Here is a 25,782-nt window from a genome sequence, read left to right on the forward strand (position 1 = left end):
AAAGATGGGGGGAGTCTTTAAGGGTAAACGTTGGGGTTCCCTATTGCCCGTTTTGGAGTCTTCGGGAGCCTTTTTTCACTTGAACTGCACACACATTGTGTGTGTAACCCCCCAAACTAATGTGTCCGTAGGAAACAGTTCTTAGTCCTTTTTCCCATCACCTCTCCCTCCAGGGAAGTCTCCCATAAGCTTGTGGGTGGAGAGAAGGGCAGGAATTCTCTTACCCGTTAGCATCTCAGGCAAAACACTCAATGACAATCAAGGAGCTTTATTATCACAGGCAAAACACTCAATGACAATCAAGGAGCTTTGTTGTCAGATCGAAGTGGCACCTTCCCCTCCTCGCTGAGAGGATCACCGTGCACCCTGAACCGATACACGCAGGTGTAGTCCGGGTGGCCCCAGTTGCTCAGCACTTGCAGCAGGATGTAATTCACAAACCCGGAGAGCTCGTTCTGAAAGGAAGAGAAGAGATGAGTTGTCTTTTGCTCTCTGGCATTCAACTACTGACGTAGTGCTGCAGCAATGGACTTGTTCAACACCTGACTGCCCTGGGAGGGTTGTGGCCGAGACATTCTTCCACTGCTCTACCTCATTTGGCCAAAAGAACAGGAAAGGAAATTTCAGGAATCTACCTGAAATTGTACTGACTCGATTGGCAATCACTTCTAGCCTACTTTGGGGCACATGCTTCCCCTGTCAGAAGACCCAGTGGTGTCCCTATCATGTCTCATTGCCTTCTCTAGAAAGCCATGGCACAGAATGGCCTCGCTGTCTAGCTGGCCTCGATACCAGAAACAACAGCATCCTCAGAAAGCCCCGTATTTCTAGTCTTTAACGAGCAGGCCAGTAGCAGTGTCTTCCGAGTGGATGTGGCCACCTGTAGGCACTTGGAGTCCAGACAGCCAAGCTGATTTCAGCTTCAGCACCGGTGGTTGTCAGCACTGAAGCTTAAAACCAAAAGTGAAGCAGAATGCATTCCAGGCATATGCCATTAGGAGATTAAAGCAGAAGGAGGGACAGCATGGCACATGGCATTCTCCGGGAGAATGCTGCCTCGAGCCCTTTGGCACGGAAGCTTCTCCCCAGCAAAGTGCAGCTCTCCTCTCCTCCCCTCTGCTCTCCTCCCCTCTCTGTTCTCCTCCCTCTTTGTCCCCGTACCTTTAGCCGAAAGGTCTGGGTGGGATTCAGTGGTGCCAGGAAAACAAACTGTCCCAGGAACTGCTCCTCCTTTTCTTCCGTCACCCCCTAGAGAAAGATGGGGTGGAGAAAACATGAGTGCCCTGGTCCACCATGGGAAGACTTAACTTCTGTTGGTGAAGTCCTGATTCATTTCATCTGCATAGTCCAAGGAAGATAATCACAAGGAAAAGACGAGAAGCTGAAGCTAGCCAGCATGCTGCCACACTTGCCTACTTAACGAGTGTAGGCTGTCAGAAAAGGAGCAGACATTCCCAGGGTAACGATCCCTGAGGATCACCAATGCTCACTGGCGTTGGGAGCCAAGAAGTTCCAAGGGGCAGACACTGTGCCAGCTCATTTTCCCTGTGGCTCCTGGGGCACACAGAGTCTTGGCCCAGAAGCTTCCGTTTGTGTGCTATATTGGATAAAAGAGGAATCCAGTGGAAAGGGAGCAACTCCAAGGAGCCTGTTTCTTCTGCAAGGCAAGAGGGAGCCGCAGGCCTCTGGGTTCTGACCCGTCTTCACCCCCTGCTTAGAAATGCTGAGCAACCCTCTGCCCCCAACTCAGAGAAATCACTTACGTAGACAGCAAAGTCCTTTGGAGCACTGGACATACTGTCTCCATGGAGCTCTGGCCCTGAGACATGGTCCATGGTGACTGCTCTGGGAATGACTGGCACAGAGAGCTTGATGAGGACGTGTCCCTGACTTCCGTGGAAGGGCCAGCAGTTTCCTAGATGATTTTCCTTCTGAAAGGAGAAGAAGAAAGTACGTTCCCGTGGAGAAGAGTGCCCCGGCTTTCGTTTCTGCCATGAGCATCATGGAGTAAGAACTGATCTGGCCCATCAGCTCTGCTCCAAACAGCATCCAATGCCTTGGGTCAGACCCTGCCAGTACCAAACGGAGCAGCCGTTGTGAGAATCCACATGTTACAAGACCCCTTCAGCACTGCAGAAGCACTGTGAAGGCAGGCAGCTGGGTGTGTTCCCACGATCAGTGCCAAGGAGGGCTTGCCAACACAGAGTGGGGCCCTCCAGCAGTGCAGGCTCTCAGCCATGCTGACAGTTTGCACAGGGACGAGGAAGACAAAGGCTGCAGGACCAAGCCTGCCTGCTAGAAGCTCAAACGGAGGACCTGAGGCAGTCTGGGAGAGGAAATACTCAGCAGGGGGACAGTGAGTGGGTCCATACAAGAATGTGACAGGAAAAGAAAGCTTTGAGGAGCAAAGATAAGGGTAAAGGCAGCTCTCAGCAGCATGTGCGCATCCCCCCCACCCCCCCTTTTGCTTTTTTTTCCTGCTTCTTGGTGCTCCTACCTCAAGAATAAGCTCAGGAGATCTCACATAATCCACCAGTGGCAGGGAATACAAGATGACTTTTTCTGCCCTATTCCGGAAGGATGGACTTGTGCATTCGGGAATGACAGCAGCCCCTGGAAATTAAAACATGAGCACGATCATTGAGCAGTGTCAGGAGGAATATTGCACTGTTCACTTGAGAAATGCTTTTAAGTAGTCCTCCATCTCCTGCAGTGAGATTCCCCTCTTTCTTCCTGGCGTGACCCCTCTGGAACACAGAGCAGGGACTCATCAGGCTGTGGTAATGTCAGCTGCAACGTCAGCTAGGCTTTCTGCTCTTCAGATGGAGTCCAGCCGCTTCCAGAGTCCGTCAATGGGTACATTTTTAGGGCACGCTGTGGCCCTTGACTTCTTGCCCTTTCTCTCCTACCGCTGAGCCTGTTCCAGGGCCCATCTCGTCAGTGGGCACAGGAAGCACTTTGGAACGAGTCTGTGTACAATGGCACAGCACCTGATGATCTGAGGGCGTAATCAGTCACTGGGACTTGGCTTTCTTCCAGCTTCTCCAAGACTTGATTGATGACCTCTTGAACAGCCTGGGGAAGAGAACAAAGGCAAGCGCCTGTTAGCAGGGAAAGGAATGGGACAATCATCTCCCCTGCAAGGCCAGCCAAGGGTTAGGGGGATGAGGTTCAACTCAGCTGTGAGGAACGCCCAGATTGCCTGGAAACCTCCCAGGCTTGCTCTACTCTGAGGAAGGTGTAAGTAAAGCAACTGTAACTCCCATCACGGCGCTCTCTTCCCCCATACAGAAGTGTGGAGCAAGAGGAAAGGAAGCGTGGTCACGCACAGCACTTGTTCCAGCCACGCCAGCCTTTTGGCTAGCCAGGACAGGGAACTGTAGAAGGATAAAGTCTGGAGGGAGGAAAGAAACCTCTGAGGAGAGCCTTCTGCAGCATGCCCTTCCTGATCCAGAAAAGCCTGGGAGCTTAGACTGCTTCAGGGCTTCATGGAGAGCACGCTCGGTGACATCCTTTATGCTCCAATGCAGGTGATAAAACTCTTCCTGGAGCTTCTGGAGCTGTTCTTTGAGGGTCTGGGCTCTGCTCAGTTCTTCTCCTATGTCGTTCCCTGCTGGCCTAGAAAAGCAAGAAACAGAGACTGTAACTGTTGTGGCTGGCCTCTGGAACACCACGGGCGTGCGAGCAAGGTTAAGAAGCCTGGCTCTGAATGACTGGCAGGGCAGGCATGTCTTAAGCAGGTGGGAGAGGTAGTTCCAAAGTGCTTAGAGTTTCAGGCTGAGCAGCAGCTTCCTGGCTGCCCGGGAACATTTGGGGAAACTGAGGAACACCTCCAGTGTGCCCAAAGACGCCACGCTCCCTATTACATGTGCCAATGTCTTATCAAAGCCAGGCAAGAGCAGATCTGAAGGGCAGCAGGTGGTATTCCCTATAGAAAATACTAACTAGAACAGCTCAGACATAAACAAGGAAAGCTGCAAGACACACAGAGGGCAAGGGAAAGGTGGCTGCTGCTGCCAGATGGTTCTTCTCCACACCATCTCTCTCCCCTGCTTTGCTGTAAACAGCCCAGGCCAAGCAAAAGGGTGACAGATGGGTGGCCCCAGTCCTCTAGTGGATGTGGGGAGCTATAGGTGACCGTTTGACAGACAGGAAGAAAGGGCAACGGGAGAAGGTCAGGAAGCTGTGCTAGGTGAAGTCTCTGTGAGGCAGGACAGAAACAATGTCCTGGTGAGGCCCAGGGGCAGAGCTCCTCTAAATCACCATCGAGTCAAGAGGAAATAATCTGTACCTCCGAGCCTTCTGGTCCCATCCAGAGAGGTGGAAACACTCCTGGAACAACAGTGAAGGGAACAGTCATCACAAACGGCAACAGAGCAGTGCTTTGCTGGAACCTATGCAGGCCCAAGTCTGCCTAATAATTCTTTTTATCGGCTGTGTGCAGTGCCACGGGCTGTGGAGACACTGATATTCGGTCCAGCTGACCTTCACCTGAATGACCTGCCAGGATGCCAACTGTCCCCAGCCCTAGCCACAGTGTTTTACTGAGTGGTACTTTATGTCCTGGTAGAACCAGTCTCGATCTGAAGAAACCTGAACGTCACCTGCTGTTGGGGATGCCGAATGTAGGAGGAGATGAAGGCCTGGCATCCTGCTGCAGCCCTCCAGAGGCCTTCTTCACCCAGCAGTCCCACGTGGTGAACACCTGTTAGACACACACCAAAACTCTCCTTACACTTAGAACTTGGTCTAAGGCTGGGTTACGCCTCGGCTCCCCTTTCCCTGGCTCTCCCAGGTGCCATAGTTGTTTCTCCTCTTGTAGTCTTTGAAAAAGGTTGTGAAAGAGGGCTCCACAGTACACAGATATTCCTTCCCACGGAACATGCTCCTTGTCCCGCAGAAGCTTTTCAGCTCCCGGGGGCAGGGGAGGTTAGCCGCTGCCCCTCCATCGCCTTAAGAGAAGTGGCTGAGCCCTTCCGTGCCTCCGCACCCATTCCTCTGAAGCGTGGGGGACTGGCACACCTCTCTCGGTTCTTCCTACTCTTTGCTGGGCTACTCTGGTCAGAGCGCATGGAGCCCTATCTCCTAAAGCACAGTCCTCAGCTCCGAGTTCCACCGAGACTCACCGAACAAGAGCAGACTCATGAGCAGCAGCAGCACCACTGTCTTCAGAGCCTTCGTTTGCCTACGGAGCAGCAAAGAGGAAAAGGATGGTGAAGCTGGTGGCACCCATGCAGTTCAGCAGCAGACCTGAGAGCAGCAGTAGGGACGGCAGGTCTTGAACCTAGCATTCCTGGAGTGAGGATTGCCTTGGTCCTGCATAAGCTGAGTTGTCACCAACAGCACCAGCGGGGTATTTGGTACAACAGCAGCTGGCACTGTTGGGTTAGTGACGAAGGGCTCTGGATTAACTCGGGAATAGAAGAAGGACTTGCAACAAAAGCTGCGACCACAATTCATGTCCGTGGCGGTAGAGAGGCTTCAGCCTATCCCCCGACAGTTCGAGAGCTCACAAGGCAGGAGGGGTTTTGTATCTCCCCTTCAGCAGCATTTCTTTAGCAGCCAGGCTATCACTGGCCCTTTTCTTTGCATAAATGCAGGCAAATGCAGACTGGGTGAAGATGGAGGGAGGGATGAATGTAAAAGCATGCTGGTAATCCATGTGGAACTAAGGAAATACCAAGGAAACATCTTGGTGGCTAGTCCAATGTGCCACGAAGCCTGATCTGCCCAGAGACAGCACACACCGCTCTGGAAGATGGAAGGTCCTCCTGCTTGTTCTAACAGGCTCACAGCATGCACTTCATTAAAAATAAACAGTCCTCTTATGGTCTTCCAAGAAGCAGGAAAGCTCAGGGTCGTAACCCATTCTGCAGAGGGTTCAAACATACCCTTTCAGAACTTGGCTCCACCATGACTTTCTCTCTTTATGCACTGAGGTGCAGGCAACAGGCATCTTGCTAGCTCAGTAGCAAGCCAACCACTGTGGTGTCTGTTTCCTCAAGAGCTGCAGTCTCTTGACATCTGATCTTCCACCCTGCTGTGTCTGCCTCAACACCAGCAGTGCTTTGTGACATCAGCGGCAGCAGGCAACGTCACGACAGGAAGGCAGCACTGTGTTTTGAGGCAAAGTCCAACATGAGGGGGAGCAGGTTTTGCTCCTCTGCACGAGGGGAAACATCCTCCAAAACCAGACCGTATCCTCCCATCAGAGGTGGCAGCGTTCCTACTTTGCACCTGGACAGCAAGGACCTCTGGCTCTGTACCCTGAGCATGCTTTACGATACCCAAACTCTGGGTAGTAACTGCTACAGAGCTGCACAATGACAACATTACCATCATTGTCACGGGGCCTCAGTTCACAGCAGCTACAAGGGCCCTTTGGAAAGGCTCCCAGGACATGTTGCTTTCTCTGAAGAGGACCTGCTGCTGACCTGTGCCCAGTGTTAGCAGCAGAGCCCTCCGGCCACCGATGTTTCTGTGCCACCGCAGCACCACGGCCCTGACTCCATCAATAAAGCTGAAACGATCACACCAAGGGTGTGTGTTTCCCTGGTGCCCCTGTGCGCTGCCTGCAGGTGCCCTGGTGTCGTGTCCCATGGGTGGGTGCTTCTGTCTGCTGGGGGGCATTTGTCCCCAGCAGCCACCTTGGTCAAACTGTTACTTTCTTTTACACAAACTTTGATTGTCTTCATGCAACCAAGAAGCCACATGTAATTAAACTATGTTTGGCACAGTTTAGCGGTGAAGGTCTATTGATTCTTAAGATTTTTGTCTTGAGGTAGATTTGAATAGCATTTCAAAAGACTGAGCTTAGGCACTGTGTGCCCAGTGTAATAATCCTGTCAAATTTGTAAGTTAATTCACGGGTTAAGTAAGGCTCTGTTAACCCTGTAACTCTGTGCTTCTTCCATGCAAAGTGGGAAGGTGGTAAAAGATGAACAGACCATCACAGAATTGTAAAATGGGGTCCTAGAAAATGCCTCAAAAAACTCCAGAAGTCCACTCAGCAGTAGTAATGCAGTATCAAGTAATAGTCACACTAACTGGTGCTGACCAACAGTCTCAAGGGCAAGAAATGAGCAGGTTACTGAAGACCTGTGTCTGTGAGTGCGTGGTCATGCGCCCCCTGTCTTCCCACTCCCCACGTAATCATCAGCTCCACAGATCCCAGACTCTGGCTTCTGCCACGTTCTAAACTGACAGCTGATGGCCTGGCTGGCCGTGCTTTGTCTCTGCTCAAAGTGCCACCTCCTACTGAGCGCCTTGCAGTAGTACATAGGAGCGCATCTGCATCCCCATGGGGTCAGTCACTGCAGAGCTGTTCCTCCAGATTACACTTCACCTGTTTCCATCCCTTTGCTTCTTAGAGCAGTCGTGATTGCTTTCCCCAAAATTAACCTGCACCTTTTTAATTTTCAACTGGTTCAACCTGAGGGTCCTTGGTGCCATTTTTGATCCCCAAAGGGCATTCTGGATGCCTTGGGGGGATTTGGGGATCCATGGGCTGTATTTTGACATTCCACAGGTGTTATTTTGGCATCAAAAGGATTCGGGGGATCCCTGTGTGCAAATTTTGGGGACCCTAAGACTCATCTGGGCGGGTCCCTTAGGGGTATATTGGGGTCCCTGGGCCCTTTTGGGTCCCTAAAGGGCATTTTAGGAGTACTTGAGCTGGCAACAGCCACTGCACATCACTGAAACAGCTGCCACCCCATCATCCTCATTAGAGCATAACACTCAGCAGTATCAGAGCAGAGGAAGTAATTGATACTGTTTTGTGTGTCTCCAGCTTCCCAGCGGTTCACTCAGCACTGTGGTATAAGCGTCTACTGCGCATGCTTCAAAGGCTGCCAGAAGTGGTGAAGATTGTTGGAAGAGGTAAATGACCCTCAGAGACCACCACCACAATTTTGTATGCAGGTGGGGAACTTTCTGGAAAATGGTGTAATCCATACGTAGCCTCAAGAATATGTGTGTATGCCCAGTGGCCATATGAGGACGGCTTGCGTAGCCATACGGGGACACATGCTAGGTGAAGCTATCCCCCGTGTCTCCTGGCGCCACAATGAAGAATACCTTGCTTGTCAACTTGAAAACTTCCTGGAGTTTTCTCCAAATCAGTTTAAACCCATTACACCTTGTCCTATCGCTACACATTTATGGTCACATTTATAAATGGCATTACCACAACTTCTGGAATGTTATGGTATTATTTTAAGGTACAATAGAGTATAACATAGATCTGCAATCGTAGGTTTGGCCACATTTGTTTTTTTTTTTTTCATGCTTCTGTAATGCGAAGCATTGATATTGACACAAAGTAGGAATGAAGATTACTTTATAGATAACAATATAGCTGCACCTAGCTGTTGCAGAATGACTCTAAGAGCAGGATCATAGAGCCCTGGAGGACTGTGCGAGCAAGGCAGGGGGTGGCCCCCACAGGTAACTGGAGACCGGACATGGGAGGAGAATGTGGAGGAAGCTGTGTGGGGCTAACCAATACTGTTGTGCCAAGGAGGAGTGGCTGAATACCACTCCTATATATATGTGAACTGCGTCACAAATAAAGTAGAAGTTTGCTTATCACCCATATTGGGTTGGCCTTTCTGCTTCTCCTCACCGCTTACAAATGGCACCCGACCTTTTCTCCCCCTCCATCAGAAGGTGCCGCGGAGGAGGTGTAACCCCCTGCTTCCCCACCACCCCAGTTCCGAAAGTAGGGACTTTGAAAAGGACAGAGAAAGTATATTAGAAGGGATACGTATGATAAAAGTCGAGGAATCCGAAAGAAAGAGGGCGGTGCCTCGGCGCCGGATCGATTGCGGCGCCACTGTGAAGCCCGCAGTAGAAAATAGGGATCATGCGCGAGCGGGAGATTTAAAGGAACCGCGAGCCTTTCCAACCCACTATGCCCTAGAGTGAAAAAAAATTTAACTCAGTCACGGAGGAGCCAGGTCTGCAGATGGCCACATACCGAACGAGAGGCATCTGATAAGAAAGACACAGCTGCGAGCAGCGGAGACCCCGAGTTCAGCGCAGGATCAGCCCCCGAATCCCCTGAATCCGAGCCAGATTTATATCCTCTGCTTCCAGACCCTGACTCTTCGTCTCCCGGGTCGGTCTGCTCAGACTTACTGGCCCTGGAGACGCTCAGCTGTAACAATGGGTAACCAAAGATGCGAACATCACTGGGGAATTTTCTGCAATGGGCATCTTTGCAGATCCTGTGTTTACTACACAGCAGGGGGCTAAAGAGTGGGAAGCTCTTGATCTCAAAATAGTTAAGGAGGCCTGACAAACAGTGACCACGTATGCGTTAAAATCCTCTTATACTCAAGCTGTATACGTTATGATTTTTTCCTTGCAATTGACAGGGGGAGCCCATACAGTTTCTCTGTGATACTCATGTACTAGAAGTTGGTAAATATAAGTATGTCCAGGTTTCTATCAACCCTTGGAGACCTCTGTAGATACTGCTGGCCACTTCTTCCAGCACAGGCAGGCTACCTGTGTCGGAATGAGTGTGCATTTTGGTCAGTATAAAAGCCCAAGCCTCATACGATGTGGGGGAGGCAGAGCCTCTGCGGGGACGCCCGCTAAGGTTGAGCCTGCCACCTCGCACTGCAATGATGCTTCTCGGAGCTGGTTTGCTGTTAGTCTCCACAGGGTCCTTGTGCCACGTTCTGCACGTGGGACTGTAGTGGGAAAAAAAAAGGGGGGGGGGGGAGAGAGTAATGATGTTACATTTAACTTTAACCTGTCTAACCTGTCTACTTCTGAAGAACTGATAACCTGGGGGAGGGGGTATATTTGTGTCCTCCTGCCTACAGGTCCATGGTGAATGCCTGCAAAGTTTGTCAAGCCTTCCCATGAGCTGGACAGACGAATGGAAAAACCTGATGCCTCAGCTACAGGAGCTGACCCTGATTACCCCAAGCAGAATGAGATAGAGGAAGAGAAAGAACAAATAACTGCAAAACATCACTTGGGGGCAACTGAAAAGTAACATCCTGAATATGTGTGCTTGTAAAGTAGCTATTATTAGAGGTTGTGATTTTGTGTATAAAACCACCTGTATTTACTAGCTAGTTGCTAGTAAGAAACTGCACCTTGTATTGTATAGATTGGTCACTTGTAAAAGAGTTGTTAGAGTATGGAAATTTGCAGTAGCTGCTAGAAAATGCTAAGGCAAAAGCTAGAAAAATTTTAATACAATGGTAGTGTTATAAAGCAGGTGATGGAACAAATTAAGAGGGGGGAGAATTCCACTGGTAAGAAATTTCTTTGGGTGGTCCCTCGCTGTCATCAGCATCTTCAACTGCTGCTGCACCCTGTAATAGTTACTCTGCTAATGTAAATGTGTGTGTGCCTTGCTGTAGTAGCGACTTGTCACTGGATAAAGCAGGTGAAACTGTGCCTTGACAGCAAGGTGCAAGGACTGAGGCTGACCAAATGCCTGCTACCACAATCAAGGGCAAGACTGGGTTGGCTTCTGTGTTTGCCACCAAGAAGAACCTTTAGCTCCGCTGCTGGCTGCAACCCAGCAGCAGGCGTGGAGCGGTGGGGACACACGTCATGCCAGACCTTGATGTGAAGGAACAGAGAGCTATACAGCCTGTTACCGGAGAGCCATACAGCAGAAAAAAAGGGCAGGACCAGGCAGTCTCTGGTTGGCATATGTTGGAGACATAATCTAGCCCAGATCCCCTGCTCAAGTAGGGTCACCCAAACCATATATAGAACATAAAGGGGGAAGATGCGGAGACAGTGTTCTCACGGGAGAATGCATAACTGGTACATAAACTTTGAATAGTCCTGAAAGATACAGCAAGGCCATGAGAGGCCTGAAGAAGCTTAAGCAAGCAAGATAAGAGGCTGGAATTCACCAAGTTAATGAGAACTGTGGACTGTTGGCAAGCTTTCAAGGTTGAGTTCTCACACCTGTGTTTAACCAATTATATGTTAGTCACTAAGGGTCTTCAAAACATGTATCCAATCATAATATGCCAAATCACTGTAAGTGCTTCAGCCGGGCCTTGACTCAACTAAGCAGACTGGGTTGCTGAGTTGCTAAGCAAATCCTACATCGAAGGCAATTTCTGATTTGTTTTAACGTTGACTCTGTAAGACATGCAACACTGCAGAAGCTTTTGTTGTTGGAACAGGGACATGGATGTGAAAAGTTTGTTGGAATGTGTTGTATGAGTCTCTGATTATGCTAATTCGATGCACGCACAGCTGAGAACCCTGGCTCAGCTTACCCAGCAATAGTAAATGAGCAATATCCTAAGAATAACTAGATGGTTGTCTTCACGCGGCATTACAGGTTGAGTCAAACACTGTTTAAAAGTATTGCACTTATGTATCATTGATTGGGTTAATCATCGTAGCTATTAGACATGTTTATAGTTGTGTGATAAAACAGGTGAACAGAATAACCCATAGTGCCTTGCTTGTAGTAAAGATGAACATCTCCACAAAGTCTGAACTTTCTATTGGTGCCATCTTGATTAAGAGGAAAGATATTCTGAGTTAATTCTAGGATTCTGAACTAATGCTATGATTCTATGGAATGTTTCCATGTGCTGCCCTCTGAGCAGCGGGTGTTCTCTGTCCTTCACTCAGCTGCTCTTCCTTTTGACTGTGCATTAGTGGCTGTATTCAAAACAATATTAGTACATTTCAGAGGGTTTTTTAAAACATCATTCTTTTCTTTTGCCTTTAGGTAAGCAATTCATTTTTTTGTAAGGCTCTGATTACAAGGGTTAAAAGAGGGAAAGATGAAAACTAAAAAAAAAAAAGCAATAGGGAAGCTTCACTTGGTACCAGTTGTAAGTTTGCAAAACATGGCTTTAGCCAACACCAGTTTGAAAACATTGCTTGCTTTATGGATCTATTTGAATCACGGTGTTACGTAAACATCTAGCTTTGCTTAAGCTGCTGCCAGGAATCACAGAATCACAGAATCCTAAGGGTTGGAAGGAACCTCAAAAGATCATCTAGTCCAACCCTCCTGCAAGAGCAGGGTAACCTAGAGTACATCACACAGGAACTTGTCCAGGCAGGCCTTGAATATCTCCAACGTAGGAGACTCCACAACCCCCCTAGGCAACCTGTTCCAGTGATCTGTCACTCTCACAGTAAAGAAATTTTTCCTGATGTTCACATGGAACCTCCTATACTCCAGTTTACACCCATTGCCCCTTGTCCTATCACTGGACATCACTGAAAAAACCTAGCTCCATCATCCTGACACTCAGCCTTTACATATTTGTAAACATTGATGAGGTCACCCCTCAGTCTCCTCCAAGCTAAAGAGTCCCAGCTCCCTCAGCCTCTCCTCATAAGAGAGATGTTCCATTCCCTTAATCATCTTTGTAGCTCTGCGCTGGATTCTTTCAAGCAATTCCCTGTCCTTCTTGAACTGTGGGATCCAGAACTGGGCACAATATTCCAGATGCGGCCTCACCAAGGCAGAGTAGAGGGGGAGGAGAACCTCTCTTGACCTACTAATCACACCCTTTCTAATGCACCCTAGGATGCCATTGGCCTTCTTGGCCACAAGGGCACATTGCTGGCTCATGGTCATCCTCCTATCCACCAGGACCCCCAGGTCCCTTTCCCCTTCACTACTGTCCAGCAGGTCAGCCCCCAACCTGTACTGGTACATGGGGTTGTTCTTCCCCAGATGCAAGACTCTACACTTGCCCTTGTTGAATTTCATCAAGTTCCTCTCTGCCCAACTCTCCAGCCTGTCCAGGTCTCGCTGAATGGCAACACAGCCTTCTGGTGTGTCAGCCACTCCTCCCAGTTCAGTATCATTAGCAAACTTGCTGAGGGTACATTCAGTTCCCTCATCCAGGTCATTGATGAAAATATTAAACAGCACTGGTCCCAGCACCGACCCCTGAGGGACTCCACTAGTCACAGACCTCCAGCTAGATTCTGCCCCATTGACCACAACTCTCTGCCTTCTTCCTTCCAACCAGTTCTTGATCCACCTCACTACCTGATCATCAAGCCCACACTTCCTTAGCTTATCTATGAGGATGCTGTGGGAGACAGTATCAAATGCCTTACTGAAATCAAGAAAAAACACATCTACCACTCTACCATCATCCATCCACCTGGTTACTTGCTCATAGAAGGCTATAAGGTTGGTCAACCATGACTTCCCCTTGGTAAAGCCATGTTGGCTGCTCTTAATGACCCCCTCATCCTTGATATGCCTAGAGATGGTGTCAAGAATAAGGTGTTCCATCACCTTTCCAGGGATGGAGGTAAGGCTGACCAGTCTATAATTACCCAGGTCCTCCTCCTTTCCCTTCTTATAGACCAGCGTGACATTTGCCATCCTCCAATCCTCAGGCACCTCTCCTGTTTCCCACGACTTACCAAAGATGATGGAGAGTGGCTCAGCAATGACCTCCGCCAGCTCCCTCAGCACCTGCGGGTGTATTCCATCCGGACCCATTGATTTATAGATGTCCAGATTACTTAACTGATCCCTAACCCAATCCTCATCTACCAAAGCAAACTCCTCCTTTATCCTGACTCCTCCTGGGGCTATAGGAATCTGGGTCCCCTGGGGAGAGTCTGCAGGAGTAAAGACAGAGGCAAAGAAGGCATTCAACACCTCTGCCTTCTTTATATCCTCTGTCTCCAGGGCACCCACCTCATTCAGCAGTGGGCCTATACTGCTTCTTGTGTTAGTTTTATTCGTTATGTATTTGAAGAAGCCCTTTCTATTGTCCTTGACCCGACTTGCCAGATTAAGTTCCAAGGAGGCCTTAGCTGTCCTAATTGCTTCCCTACATCTTCTAACAGCTGTCCTATATTCCTCCCAAGTGGCCAGCCCCTCCTTCCATAATCCATAGATTCTCTTTTTCCGTACGAGTTTGCCCAGCAGTTCCTTGTTTAACCATGCTGGTCTCCTGGCTCCCCTACTTGACTTCCTACTCATTGGGACACTCTGATCCTGAGCTTTGAAGAAGTGGTCCTTGAATGCTGATCAACTATCTTGAGCCCCTTTACCACCTAGTACTCTTTGCCATGATACTTCCCTTAGCAATTGATTGAAGAGGCCAAAGTTTGCCCTTCAGAAATCCAGAAATGTGGCCTTGCTAGGTATTCTATTCCTCCCACACAAGATCCTAAACTCCACCATCTCATGGTCACTGCAGCCCAGGCTGCCATTGACCGTCACTACTTCAACCAGACCCTCCTTGTTGGTGAGTACCAGATCCAGCAGCACTCTTCTCCTAGTTGGTTCGTCCACCATTTGCATTAATAAGTTATCATCAATGCACTGGAGGAACCTCCTAGACTGTGAATGACTGGCTGTGTAAGTCTTACAGCAAATATCGGGGTAGTTAAAATCCCCCATAAGGACCAAGGCATGTAGTCGTGAAGCTGCTTTCAATTGCCTGTAGAAAGCCTCATCAACTCCTTCGTCCTGATCAGGAGGTCTATAATAGGCCCCCATAACTGTGCCACCCGTACCAGCCTGTCCCTTAATTCGCACCCACAGACTTTCCACTTGGTCCTCATCTGCCCCTGGACAGAACTCAATACATTCTAGTCACTCTTTCACATAAAGAGCAACTCCACCACCTCGCTTTGCTGATGTATCTTTCCTAAAAAGGACATAGCCATCCATAACCACGTTCCAGTCATGTGAGCTGTCCCACCATGTCTCTGTAATTGCCACCAGGTCATAACCTTTAGACCGCACACAGACTTCTCCTGTTTATTCCCCATGCTGCGTGCATTGGTGTACAGGCATTTCAGGGAGCGAGCTGAGCACGCTAGTGGCACCCTTGGAAGGCGGGAGGCCTTCTGGTCTTCATTCATACTAGAACATTGCCCCACTAGTTCAAACCCAGCTACAACCCCCTCGCACTTTGAATCTAACCTAGAGCTCTGTGAGTGAGCTCTGCTAACTCTTGCCCAGGTACCCTTTTTCCCCTGCAGGACAGGGTTTAAACATCTACCCTTTCCCTCAAATGAAACAATAGATTGAGAGTTCTCCCTAGTCTGCCATTCTTCAAGCCCTAGCATGTTTCTCTTGGGCTTGTCCCCAACAGGCCCAGTTATCTCCCCTTCCTACCTAGTTTAAAGCCCTGTCAATGAGCCCTGCTAACTCCTGCCCCAGAAACCTTCTCCCCCTCTGGGACTGATGTATCCCACCTGCCACCAGCAAACCAGGTGTCTCATATAGCAGCCTGTGATTGAAAAACCCAAACCCCTGCCTTTGGCACCAGTGCCGTAGCCATACATTAATCTGCAGTCTCTTCCTATTTATCTCTTCACCTTTGCTTGTAACAGGTATGGAGGCAAACACCACTTGCGCTCCAGACCCTCTAACCAGCCGTCCCAGGGCCCTGAAGTCTCTCTTCATTGCCCTTGCCCTGCTTGTAATAATTTCATCACTGCCAACCTGAAAAACCAGCAGCGGATAGTAGTCAGAGGGCTGCACCAGATCAGAGAGATTCCTTTTAACATCTCCAATCCGAGCCCCAGGTAGGCAGCAGACTTCCCTGTGGGGTGGATCAGGTCAACAAATGGGCCCTTCTGTTCCCCTCAGAAGGGAGCCACCCACCACAATTACTCTTCTTTTCTTCTTGGTTGAGGAAGTTCTAAGGCATGGGTGTGAGTGACAAGCCCTAGGTGACTCACTAGATGGATCTCCATTTACCTGGCCCTGTAGTTCCAAGACCTCATACCTGTTACTCGAGGGCAACTGGGAGGAACGAAGGGATTGTGAGGGTTTTCGCTTACCTCTCTGGAAGAGGGACCTCCCTCCATACTTCCTTGTCCCTTAAGTTTACTCCTTCTATCTGATGGTAGGAGGGAAGGGGATCTATCACTTGTTCAACCACTGCCCTCTGCCCTTGCCTTAGGGGGTGGCTCCACCAATCAATTTCACTTTCACACTCTCTGATAGCTCTCAACCTTTCTACCTCCTCCCTCAGTTCAACCACCTGCTTTAGCAGGTCATCTGCTTGCTGACACCGCACACAAGCCGTGTCACTGGCTCTCTCCGATACAAGTGCCAGGCTCAGGCATTCACTGCAGCCAGAGACCTGCACGGCCGCATGTCTGCAGAAAGGCTCAGTCTGGGTACCCAAGTTATTCCTAACTACAGGTTTTGATCGAGTGGTGACCATGATCTATCTGGTCCATCGGTCCGTCTACGTCTCTTTGCACAAGCAAGCAGTCTTTCCTTCCTCCTGTGCTCCAGTCGAGTCCTCTTGATCAGGCAGTCACCCCACTCGCCTGCCCGCGCAAACTGCCTCGACGCGCTCCGTGGGCAGGTTTTTAACCGCTCACAGCTGCAGCCGAGCCTCCTGGCTCCGCCCCCGGTGAGTCAGCTGCTCGCGAGAGCTGAGCTGCCGTCTCCTGGGCAGGTCCTGTTGAGGACAGTAAGTGTTGAGGAAGTATGTGTTAGGGCCAGAAATATCTGTTGTGAAGCACTGAGAGTTGATTTGTACTCACGTGCAGTTTGATAGGAGATGGAATGTTGCTGAGAGGTTTTGGTACCAGCAGTTCTTCAGAATGCCCGCCAGTCTCTCTTGTGGCTGCAAACTAGCCCTATTGCTCTTAATAGCAAAGAGGCTGCGATGAAGGAGAAGAGGAGCAATGGTCACATGGGTGTTCACTTACCTCTGGAGTAAGTCTGGAGGTAATTTCACCCCTTCTAATTTGAGACTTTTCCCTTTAATCTTCTTACTGTAGAACACCCTGTCCCTCTTTTATGTCTCTTTCCTCTAAGCTCCAGAAATGATGACTTGTGAAGCCTCCTCTCTGCTGAGGGATTCTGCCCTTGAACTCTGTAGTCCTGCTCCAGATCCTCTACAATTTCACTTTCTTATGTAAAACCAATTCTCCTCTCACTCTCAAAACTCCCCAGGCCTGAACATTTCCATTTCTCTGTGCCCCTCCAGTTAGCTCACAAGCACCCTCATGTTTTCTTTGGCCTTCTGCCCCTTCCTTTAGCTCCTGCAGCAAATGAAGCATGCTCATGCTCTACGCTCTATAGCTGAGGTTGCTGCTCTAGCAGGGATGTGAAAATAACCCCGAACACAGAATAAGCTCATTAAAAAATACTCCTGGGTGAGTATTCCGAATTTCAAAAATTCCACACTTTTTACCTCATTATAACAGCAGTTCATTAGTGTTGATCTATGTGTGTAGTACAATTTTCATGAGGATTATGAGAAACTAAATGTCCTGGAATTAACCTAGTTTTTCATCTTTTAGATGATAGATATGTGCCATTTAGCCATTTTACTTTTTTTTTTTTTCTTTGACCAAAAGCTGTGCTGGCTTTGTTTTTGTTTTAGTTTGTTTTTTTTTTTTTTCTTCATTTAGCAGTTTAGCATTGAATACTGCAAGTAGTCAGTTTTATGTTTCCCACATGTAGTTGTCAATACCATGAAATGGGGAATGGGAAAACAGTTCTAAAGAGAAAGAGGTCAGTGAGGTACAGGAGGTATGAAAACAGCAGCAGAGATTTGATTTCAGGTTTCATATAATCAGAGAATCACAGAATGATTTGGGTTGGAAAGGACCTTGAGATCATCCAGTTCCAACCCCTGACATGGGCAGGGACACCTTGCACTAAACCATGTCACGCAAGACTGTCCAACCTGGCCTTGAATGCTGCCAGGGATGGAGCACTCACAGCTTCCTTGGGCAACCCATTGCAGTGCCTCACCACCCTCACAGTAAAGAACTTCTTCCTTAAGTCTAACCTGACCTTCCCCTGTTTCAGTTTGGACCCATTACCCTTTGTCCTATCACTGCAGTCCCTTCCCAGCATTCTAGCAGCCCTCTTCAGTTTCTGACTCGTATCTATCTCTGCAGGAGATACTGGTTTAGAAGGAGAATGGGATAGAGGTGATTTGGCTTTTTTGCTTGTAAAGCTTCTTCCCCTGGACCCTGTCCGGGTGGGTTGTGTTCGGGAGCAAGTCTGTGTTTCCGTGATCTGGCGCCACTAGGTGTCACTACTGATGCACAGTTCCCTAGTCATGCTCGAGCGCTTTTCTGCTTGGATATATAGGATCTTACGCGACAGTCATCTGGGTTTGAGCTGCCGTTGCATGCAGGATGTTCTGTTTGCATTAAGGGGCAGTCTATCTGTGGACAGAGTCAGAGATCCACTCTCTCTGATGCCACCATTAGGACCTTGCATAGGTTTCCGGTTAGCTTGATTTTATATTAGAGGTTTAAATATGTCTCCTCTGGGGCAGAGAGGGGTTACCTTATTGCTGGTCTGTTCTGGGCATCTGTCTAAAAAAGGGTGGACCTTGTGTTTGTTTCCCCTAGAATCACAGAATTATAGAATGGTTTGGGTTGGAAAGGACCTTAAGATCACCCAGTTCTACCCCCCTCCCTACACCCTAGATCATGGTCCCTCACTGTAGACAATGTCTCCCAAGCCCTGTTCAGCCCTGCCTTGAACACTGCCAGGGATGGGGCATTTACCACCTCTTGGGCACCCTGTGCCAGCGCTTCACCACCCTCACAGGGAAGAACTTCTTCCTTATATCTAACCTGAACTTCCCCTGTTTCAGTTTGAACCCATTACCCCTTGTCCCATTGCTACAGTCCTTGATGAAGACTCCCTCCCCAGCATCCTTGTAGCCCCCTTCAGACACTGAAAGCTGCTTTGAGGTCTCCACACAGCTTTTCTTCTCCAGGCTGAATAGCCCCAATGTTCTCAGCCTGTTTCCTATGAAACTGATACAGTTGGGGTGGTGAAGAGTTTGCATAGACTTCCAGAAGAAAGCTTTGTTTATTTTATTTTGGAATAAACTGAAAGTAACTTTGGTGGCACTAATGTACTTGAGCTGTAATGGCACAACAGAGTCATATAAACAGATAGCCCTTAGGTGAGTTTCACTAGAGGTGATCCTCGGATTGACTCCAGCCTGTAAACACTTGATGATTACTTGGAGACACACCACTGTCAGGAGTCCTGTGTGCTAGCTGAGGTACAGCTACATGTGAGAGGATGCTTACAGGGAGACAGCAGAGTGCTGAGCCTCTTGTGCCAGCTCCAGCAGGGAAATGCAACTACAGCTTGATGCACAAAACTGGCCTCTGAGCTCTCCACCTCTTGGACAGCATGCTGTGGAGGGAAGGGCTGGAGCTGCTTTAACTTGGATCTCATCAGGGATTCCCCGGTGGATTTTCTCTGGCAGCCTTAATCTGTTGCATCTTTTGAGTTGAAACACTGGATCAGTGGCAGTTTCACAAGAAGGCAGAGCTATTTAAATGCCTCTCGTCCTTTACCTCCTGTGCCACGATTTGCAGCCTGTTCCCTCCACGCCACTTTAGTGAAGCTTCCAGTGAATGCTTGTGAAGTAGTTATTAAGGATTTGGTGCAGTACATTGTGTTGTGAGGGCTTGTTTTTGTTAAATTCCTCCTACTTCTGTCTGCCCAAAATAGGACACAGTGATTTTGCTCAATATTTTGGTTTTAAGTGATCTGACTCTTTTTCTGACAGATTTAGAAGTCAAGTTAATCTCAGCACCATCTCAGGAAAACATGCAAAAGTTCAGACTGACACAGATAACTTTTACGGCTTTTACTGATTAATAGCTCAGTAACAGTATACTTGTTTAAACATCATTTTGAACAGGTTTCCTGTTTTTAAGTGCCTTTATAACAGGAGTATTGATGATCAGGTGCTGTTAACTTGTAAATTGAAGGTAAAATTTGTGACAGTTTTGGGCAGAAACTGATGCAAATTGAAAACAAGCTCCTAAAGAAATCTGGTTCCATGTTACTACTTCAATTACTGTTTATTTTACAAGCCTAATCTCAAACTATCTAAAATCCCCTGTTGCAGAAAATAGGAACTGTTCTCCTTGCAGTTGAGGGTGCTATACATGTGTCTGTATGATTTCTACTGATTTTAGGAACACAGTGTGTGTATCTACCTGAAATGCCTAAAATCTACAGAACGATTTTAGCTTCAATATTTTATCTTGCATATAAAGTCAGAAAAATATCAACCCATATAAATCCCAGTCTAATCTTTGGGGCCTAAACATATGTTTAAAGCATTTGTGTGCAACTGTGTATCCGTGCTCACCTGAACGGGAAGGATCTTCATAACATGCTGTCATGACAGAGCCAGAAAATAGAAATATGAACACAATAAAATGATCTGAATGACAGTTTACCCAAAGTGAAAAATATATAATATAAAAATATATGCGCTGGCCTAAGGTAATTTCATTTGTTTTAAATAAATTAGAGGCCTAATGTTGATATTTGTTTCTGCTGAGTAAAATGTGTTTCAATGAAACAAAAAGCACTGTAAACCCAACCACAGTGACTGGATAATTTAGTTTCTGCCTTAGTGATAACAGCTTTCATGAATATGATTGGATGTAATTACTGTGTTTTGTTCCAAGTATAATGTGCACATCCCTTAGTCATTAACTACACTATTCTAATTAAAAAGTAGTTACTATTCACAGACTGCTGCTAGACAAAGTTGTGTGGGTTGTAAAATTCACAATGCTAAATCTGTGGCAAGAGATTAAAGATAATAGCTGTTAGCCAGTATTTTAACAGGATTCTTGGAGACTTTCAAGATATGTATACATATCTCTCAATTTTCTCTATATATGTGTGTATAGACACATCTGGATGTACATACACACATGTGCATACTCATGCTTATCCACAGTCCAGCTTTTTAAAAATCTTTGTCAAAAATATTGTATATATTATATCTAAAATACTCTATTTTAAACTATGTTTTATATATGGTTCTATATACATGCATATACACAGACACATTTGTGTATGTATATCAAGTTTGAGTATTAACGTGTTGGTATCGGTAACTATAGGTAAGCCCTATTATTTACGTATAATTATTATTTATTATTATACTTAATATTACCTGTATAGGTAATACAGGTTGTATCTGTGATGTTTGGTTTAAGTGATGTTCCCCTATTTTTATTCTAAGATCACTGTACGCTAGCTTCTCTTGCTTGCATAGCAAGAAAAAGGGCTCTTGGAAAAGGACTTCACAAGTTATTTCAGTGAACTGTGTGTTGCGTAACTATTCCTCTAAGTCACACTTTTCCTGAAGTATTTGTTCTATGCAGGTGCGCTTTCCATACCTGATTACACAAAGGGTATAATAAATAGCATAACAAGAGGTATAACGAATCTTATACTTAAAAGAGATCAAAGCCAGCCAGACCATGCAGTCCTTTGGAAAACTTGACTAGCTGTCTTGTAAATAAAAGTGCTTCTAAAGCAGAAGGTATTCAACTACTGTATTTATACAAGCCTTGATTGGCAGTTCAGTTATTAACCTCATAAAAGCACTGCAGCGTAAACTAGTAAGAATGTTTATTCTAGCACGTCTATCTGAAAGAAAATGAAAACCAAGATATAGTAGCATATTCTTAATTCTTTTTATTTATTTTAGGTCTGTGTAGCATAAAGGAACGTTTTTTCAAGTCAGTGAACTTAAACTATTTTGCTTACTGTTCTGGGATTTAGGTATTTTCTAGTTCCTAACAAAGCAAATGTTAGATTTATTGAAGGTGCAAAGTCACCACATTCATGATTCTTCTTACCCTGTCAAAGTCTTTTTCGTTTCATGTAGGGTAAAAATGAAATCTGACTTGTTTTTTTAACTAGCTTGATGTGGTTCTAGAAGAGTTGTCTCCTCTTGTCACTAAATATGTGTCCTGTATGACCGTGTAACAACCATGATTCCCTGGTTGTTATCTACTATCTGGTTGTTGATGTCATCTACCTGGACTTGTGCAAAGCGTTCGACACTGTCCCACATGACATCCTTGTCTCTAAATTGGAGAGACATCAATTTGATGGATGGACCACTCGGTGGATAAAGAACTGGCTGGATGGCTGCACGCAAAGAGCTGTGGTCAATGGCTCAATGTCCAGCTGGAGACCAGTAACGAGTGGTGTCCCTCAGGGATCGGTGTTGGGACCAGTCTTGTTTAACATCTTTGTCAGTGACATGGACAGTGGGATTGAGTGCACTTTCAGCAAGTTTGCCGATGGCACCAAGCTGTGTGGTTCAGTTGATACGCTGGAGGGAAGGAATGCCATCCAGAGGGACCTTGACACACTTGTGAGGTGGGCTGATGCCAACCTTATGAGGTTTAACCATGCCAAGTGCAAGATCCTACAGCTGGGTCAGAGCAATCCCAGGCACAGCTACAGGTTGGGCAGAGAAGAGATTCAGAGCAGCCCTGCAGAGAAGGACTTGGGGGTGTTGGTCAATGAGAAAATGAACATGAGCCAGCTGCAGTGCACTTGCAGCCCAGAAAGCCAGCTGATTCCTGGGCTGTATCAAAAGCAGTGTGTCGAAGGAGGTGATCCTGCCCCTCTACTCTGCTCTTGTGAGACCTCACCTGGAGTATTGTGTGCAGTTCTGGTGTCCTCAACATAAAAAGGACATGGAACTCTTGGAACAAGTCCAGAGGAGGGCCACAAGGATGATCAGGGGACTGGAGCACCTCCCGTATGAAGACAGGCTGAGGAAGTTGGGGCTGTTCAGCCTGGAGAAGAGAAGGCTGCATGGAGACCTCATAGTATCTGAAGGGGGCCTATAGGGATGCTGGAGAGGGACTCTTCATTAGAGACTGTAGTGACAGGACAAGGGGTAATGGGTTAAAACTTAAACAGAGGAAGTTTAGGTTGGATATAAGAAGGAAATTCTTTCCTGTTAGGGTGGTGAGGCACTGGAATAGGTTGCCCAGGGAGGTTGTGAATGCTCCATCCCTGACAGTGTTCAAGGCCAGGTTGGAGGAGGCCTTGGGTGATATGATTTAGCGTAAATTGTCCCTGTCTGTGGCAGGGGGGTTGGAGCTAGATGATCTTAAGGTCCTTTCCAACCCTAACGATTATATGATTCTATGATCCAGACAAGCTGCTAATCAACAGCTTTCACAAATCTGTACTATCTCTGAAATAAGCAAAGTTTTAAGTAGTTATTTTTATTTCTCATCAAGCCAGTACTTTTAATACTTGTGTGCATTGTGGCAAAAATAACGCTTTGTGCTGAACTGAAAGTTAAGTTACCAGCTTACTAAACACTGAGTAAATCTCAAGAATCTGTTGTTCTTAGCAGGAGCTATTGCTTAACTGAAATAGACCTTGATAGCCAGCAAATACAGGAAGACAAGAAAAACACTGATCTGTTAAGAAGACAAGGTTAAAACTATGGAGTGGAATCATAGAAACTGTAAAGGGATCTCTCGCTCTTGTTTCCTTTATTCGCATTCAAAGCATGACCCTTAGCAACACTAGATTGGGTCAGCAGTGGCTCTGGATGAGTTAAAAACCTTCAAAGATGGAGATTTCACAAGCAGTCTGAATAACATGTTCCAATGCTTCTTTCTCCTTTTTAACTCTTGCCTGAATTTAAAACTCCCAAATTTGTATTTGTCACAAATTTTGATTTGTGACCACTAGTCTTTTCTATAGCATCTGCAACTACTGCAAAAAGTTTAGCTCTCTAATCTTTGATTTCTTCAAGTGGTTATAGGCTGCTATTGGATCTTCCCTGGACTTCCTGTCAGACAGAACAAGCCTGGCTCTCACAGGACATGTACACTAGACCTTTTCCTACAGCTGTTTCTTGGTCCCTCTCCTGTTTCTTCTAATCTCTTCTGAAACCAAAATGGATGGAGGATTCCATGAACAGCTTCACTGTGCCCAGCACAGAAGGCTGCCAGATCAAGGAACTTCCTTTGATCCGCATTCGTCCTAATGAACTGTTGACGCGGGAGTCACGGACAACGCAGAGACGATCAATGTGATCAAGCGATTGCCAAATTCATTACAAAGCCTTAACTTCTTATATACTATTTCTTACCTGCAGTTACAGTGATTTGGCATATTATGATTGGATACATGTCTTGAAGACCCTTAGTGACTAACATATAATTGGTTAAGCACAGGTATGAGAACTTGACCTCGGAAGCTTGCCAACAGTTCTCATTAACTCAGTGAATTCCAGCTTCTTCTTATCTTGCTTGCTTAAGCTTCTTCGGGCCTCTCATGGCCTTGCTGTATCTTTCAGGATTATTCAGAGTTTATGTACCAATTATGCATTCTCCCATGAGAACACTGTCTCCACAATGAACATAATCCAGTGCATAATTTGCCCTGTTTGCAGTGAGGATGTGCCATTATCTCATACTGAGCTTGGCATCCACTGTAGCCCACAGGTTCTTTTCCCTGGGGATGTAACTGAGCTGTGGGTTTTCAGCCTGTGTTGAGGATGCTCAAAGTTATCCAGCCCAGATGCAAAGTTTTGTGTTCTCTTTGTTGATCTGCATGAGGTTTCTTATGGGCCAAGCCTCAAGTTTCTCAAGGTCTGTCTAGACTGAACTTCTGCTGTTTGATGTTTCATCTACTCTTCCTCGTTCAGTGCTGTCAACAGGCCTGCAGGAGGGTGCTTTCTGAATCACCAGCCAAGCTGTTGATAAAACTATTGAGGAATGAAGGGTCACCAGAATTGACCTTCGGAGTATTCCACTGGTTACCAGCCAACAACCAAACACTGAACCACTGATAGCCTTTGGGCCTGCTGGTCCAGCCCAAATACTTTATTCATCTAATCTCAGCTTCCAAATGAGAAAGCTGAGTGAAGCTGAGCCCGCTTGAGTACAGCATTTTCTAATACATTTTCAAGTTTGGTTTTCTTTCCTTAATAAAAATGTAGCTTAACTTTTTATTTATTTTCCCCTAAGAAATAAGAAAGAACAGATTCATGAATGATTTTAAAATTACAAGAATTGTTTTATCTATTGTCACAGATATGTTTGAGTTCCACCTATTGAATGCTCACATGACTTTTACATCTTCTGTTTCCTCAGACTGCATTGCAGAATGTTGTTTTCTGCTTTCTACTGGGTTCTGTGCCTCACAGCAAGCCCGTGGGTTTTGTGGCTGTGAAGGAAGCATATGAGAACTAGATCTCCCAGCTGGAGCTGCCCGACTTTTCACTTTGAAATTTCGTGTAAAAAATTGCAGATTTCAGACATTTCATTTGTTGAGAGAACGTTTGGGAGACAGAACTTTTATTTTCTTTGTCTATAAATATTTTCACCCTTCTTGGATAAGGTCTGGACTACATTGGCATGATGTCGTTGCTAACAGTTTTGCGCATTGCACCTCATTCCATTTTTATCTTTTTCCCTTATATGTAACTGTTCTATTTTTCAAGTTTATTTTTCCCTACATTCCCTATATTCTTGAGGCCAGAATAAAGGTCTGTAGCTTTCTGAGTCATTCTCCCTACTGGCGCTTTTGAATAATTTAAAACATTACATATTAGATGATCTTAAGGTCCTTTGCAACCCTAACTATTCTATGGTTCTATGATACTGGCTTCCCTGGTTGTATAGCGTTACACTGTCTTGCTATATTCTGAAATCCAAGATAAGAAATTATGAGTTGAATGTGGTAAATGCTTGAGTTACTCGTTCAGTCAGGATAATTTCTCAGAACCTTTATTACTGTTAGTTGTCCTGTCATGAAATGCAGCTGCCCTATTATTTACTGCTGTTTAAGGAGCAAAAAGTTCATGTAATTCTTAAAACATATCTGAGGTAGCTTTGGTCTGGACCACAGACTCCAGATAAAACATATCATATATTTTGTTTATTGGTCTTTTTGTATAGTTGAAGGAACTGTGCAAACTTCCCATTTCTTTTTAGTTTCTGGTTCTGAAATATATCATTATAAGGAAGTAC

The 25,782-nt window shown here is 46.5% G+C and overlaps 1 protein-coding gene across 1 annotated transcript in view; it reads right to left on the reverse strand.

The window, feature by feature from the left end:
* Positions 1-285: 285 nt before the first annotated feature.
* Positions 286-25,782, reverse strand: part of LOC130597708 (uncharacterized) — a 30,520-nt gene continuing 5,023 nt past the window's right edge. The window contains 10 exon segments of the mRNA XM_057406472.1: positions 286-455; positions 1,162-1,248; positions 1,764-1,931; positions 2,498-2,613; positions 2,991-3,075; positions 3,441-3,618; positions 4,292-4,332; positions 4,605-4,727; positions 4,730-4,823; positions 5,127-5,185. Of these exon segments, the coding sequence (XP_057262455.1) occupies positions 300-455; positions 1,162-1,248; positions 1,764-1,931; positions 2,498-2,613; positions 2,991-3,075; positions 3,441-3,618; positions 4,292-4,332; positions 4,605-4,727; positions 4,730-4,823; positions 5,127-5,185 (1,107 nt within the window). The 3' untranslated portion in view covers positions 286-299.

Source organism: Pezoporus wallicus, unplaced genomic scaffold (assembly GCF_028554395.1).
Source record: "Pezoporus wallicus isolate ANWC-B61680 ecotype Strahan unplaced genomic scaffold, APGP_CSIRO_Pwel_v1 scaffold_2617, whole genome shotgun sequence".
In the NCBI taxonomy this organism is placed as follows: Eukaryota; Metazoa; Chordata; class Aves; order Psittaciformes; family Psittacidae; genus Pezoporus; species Pezoporus wallicus.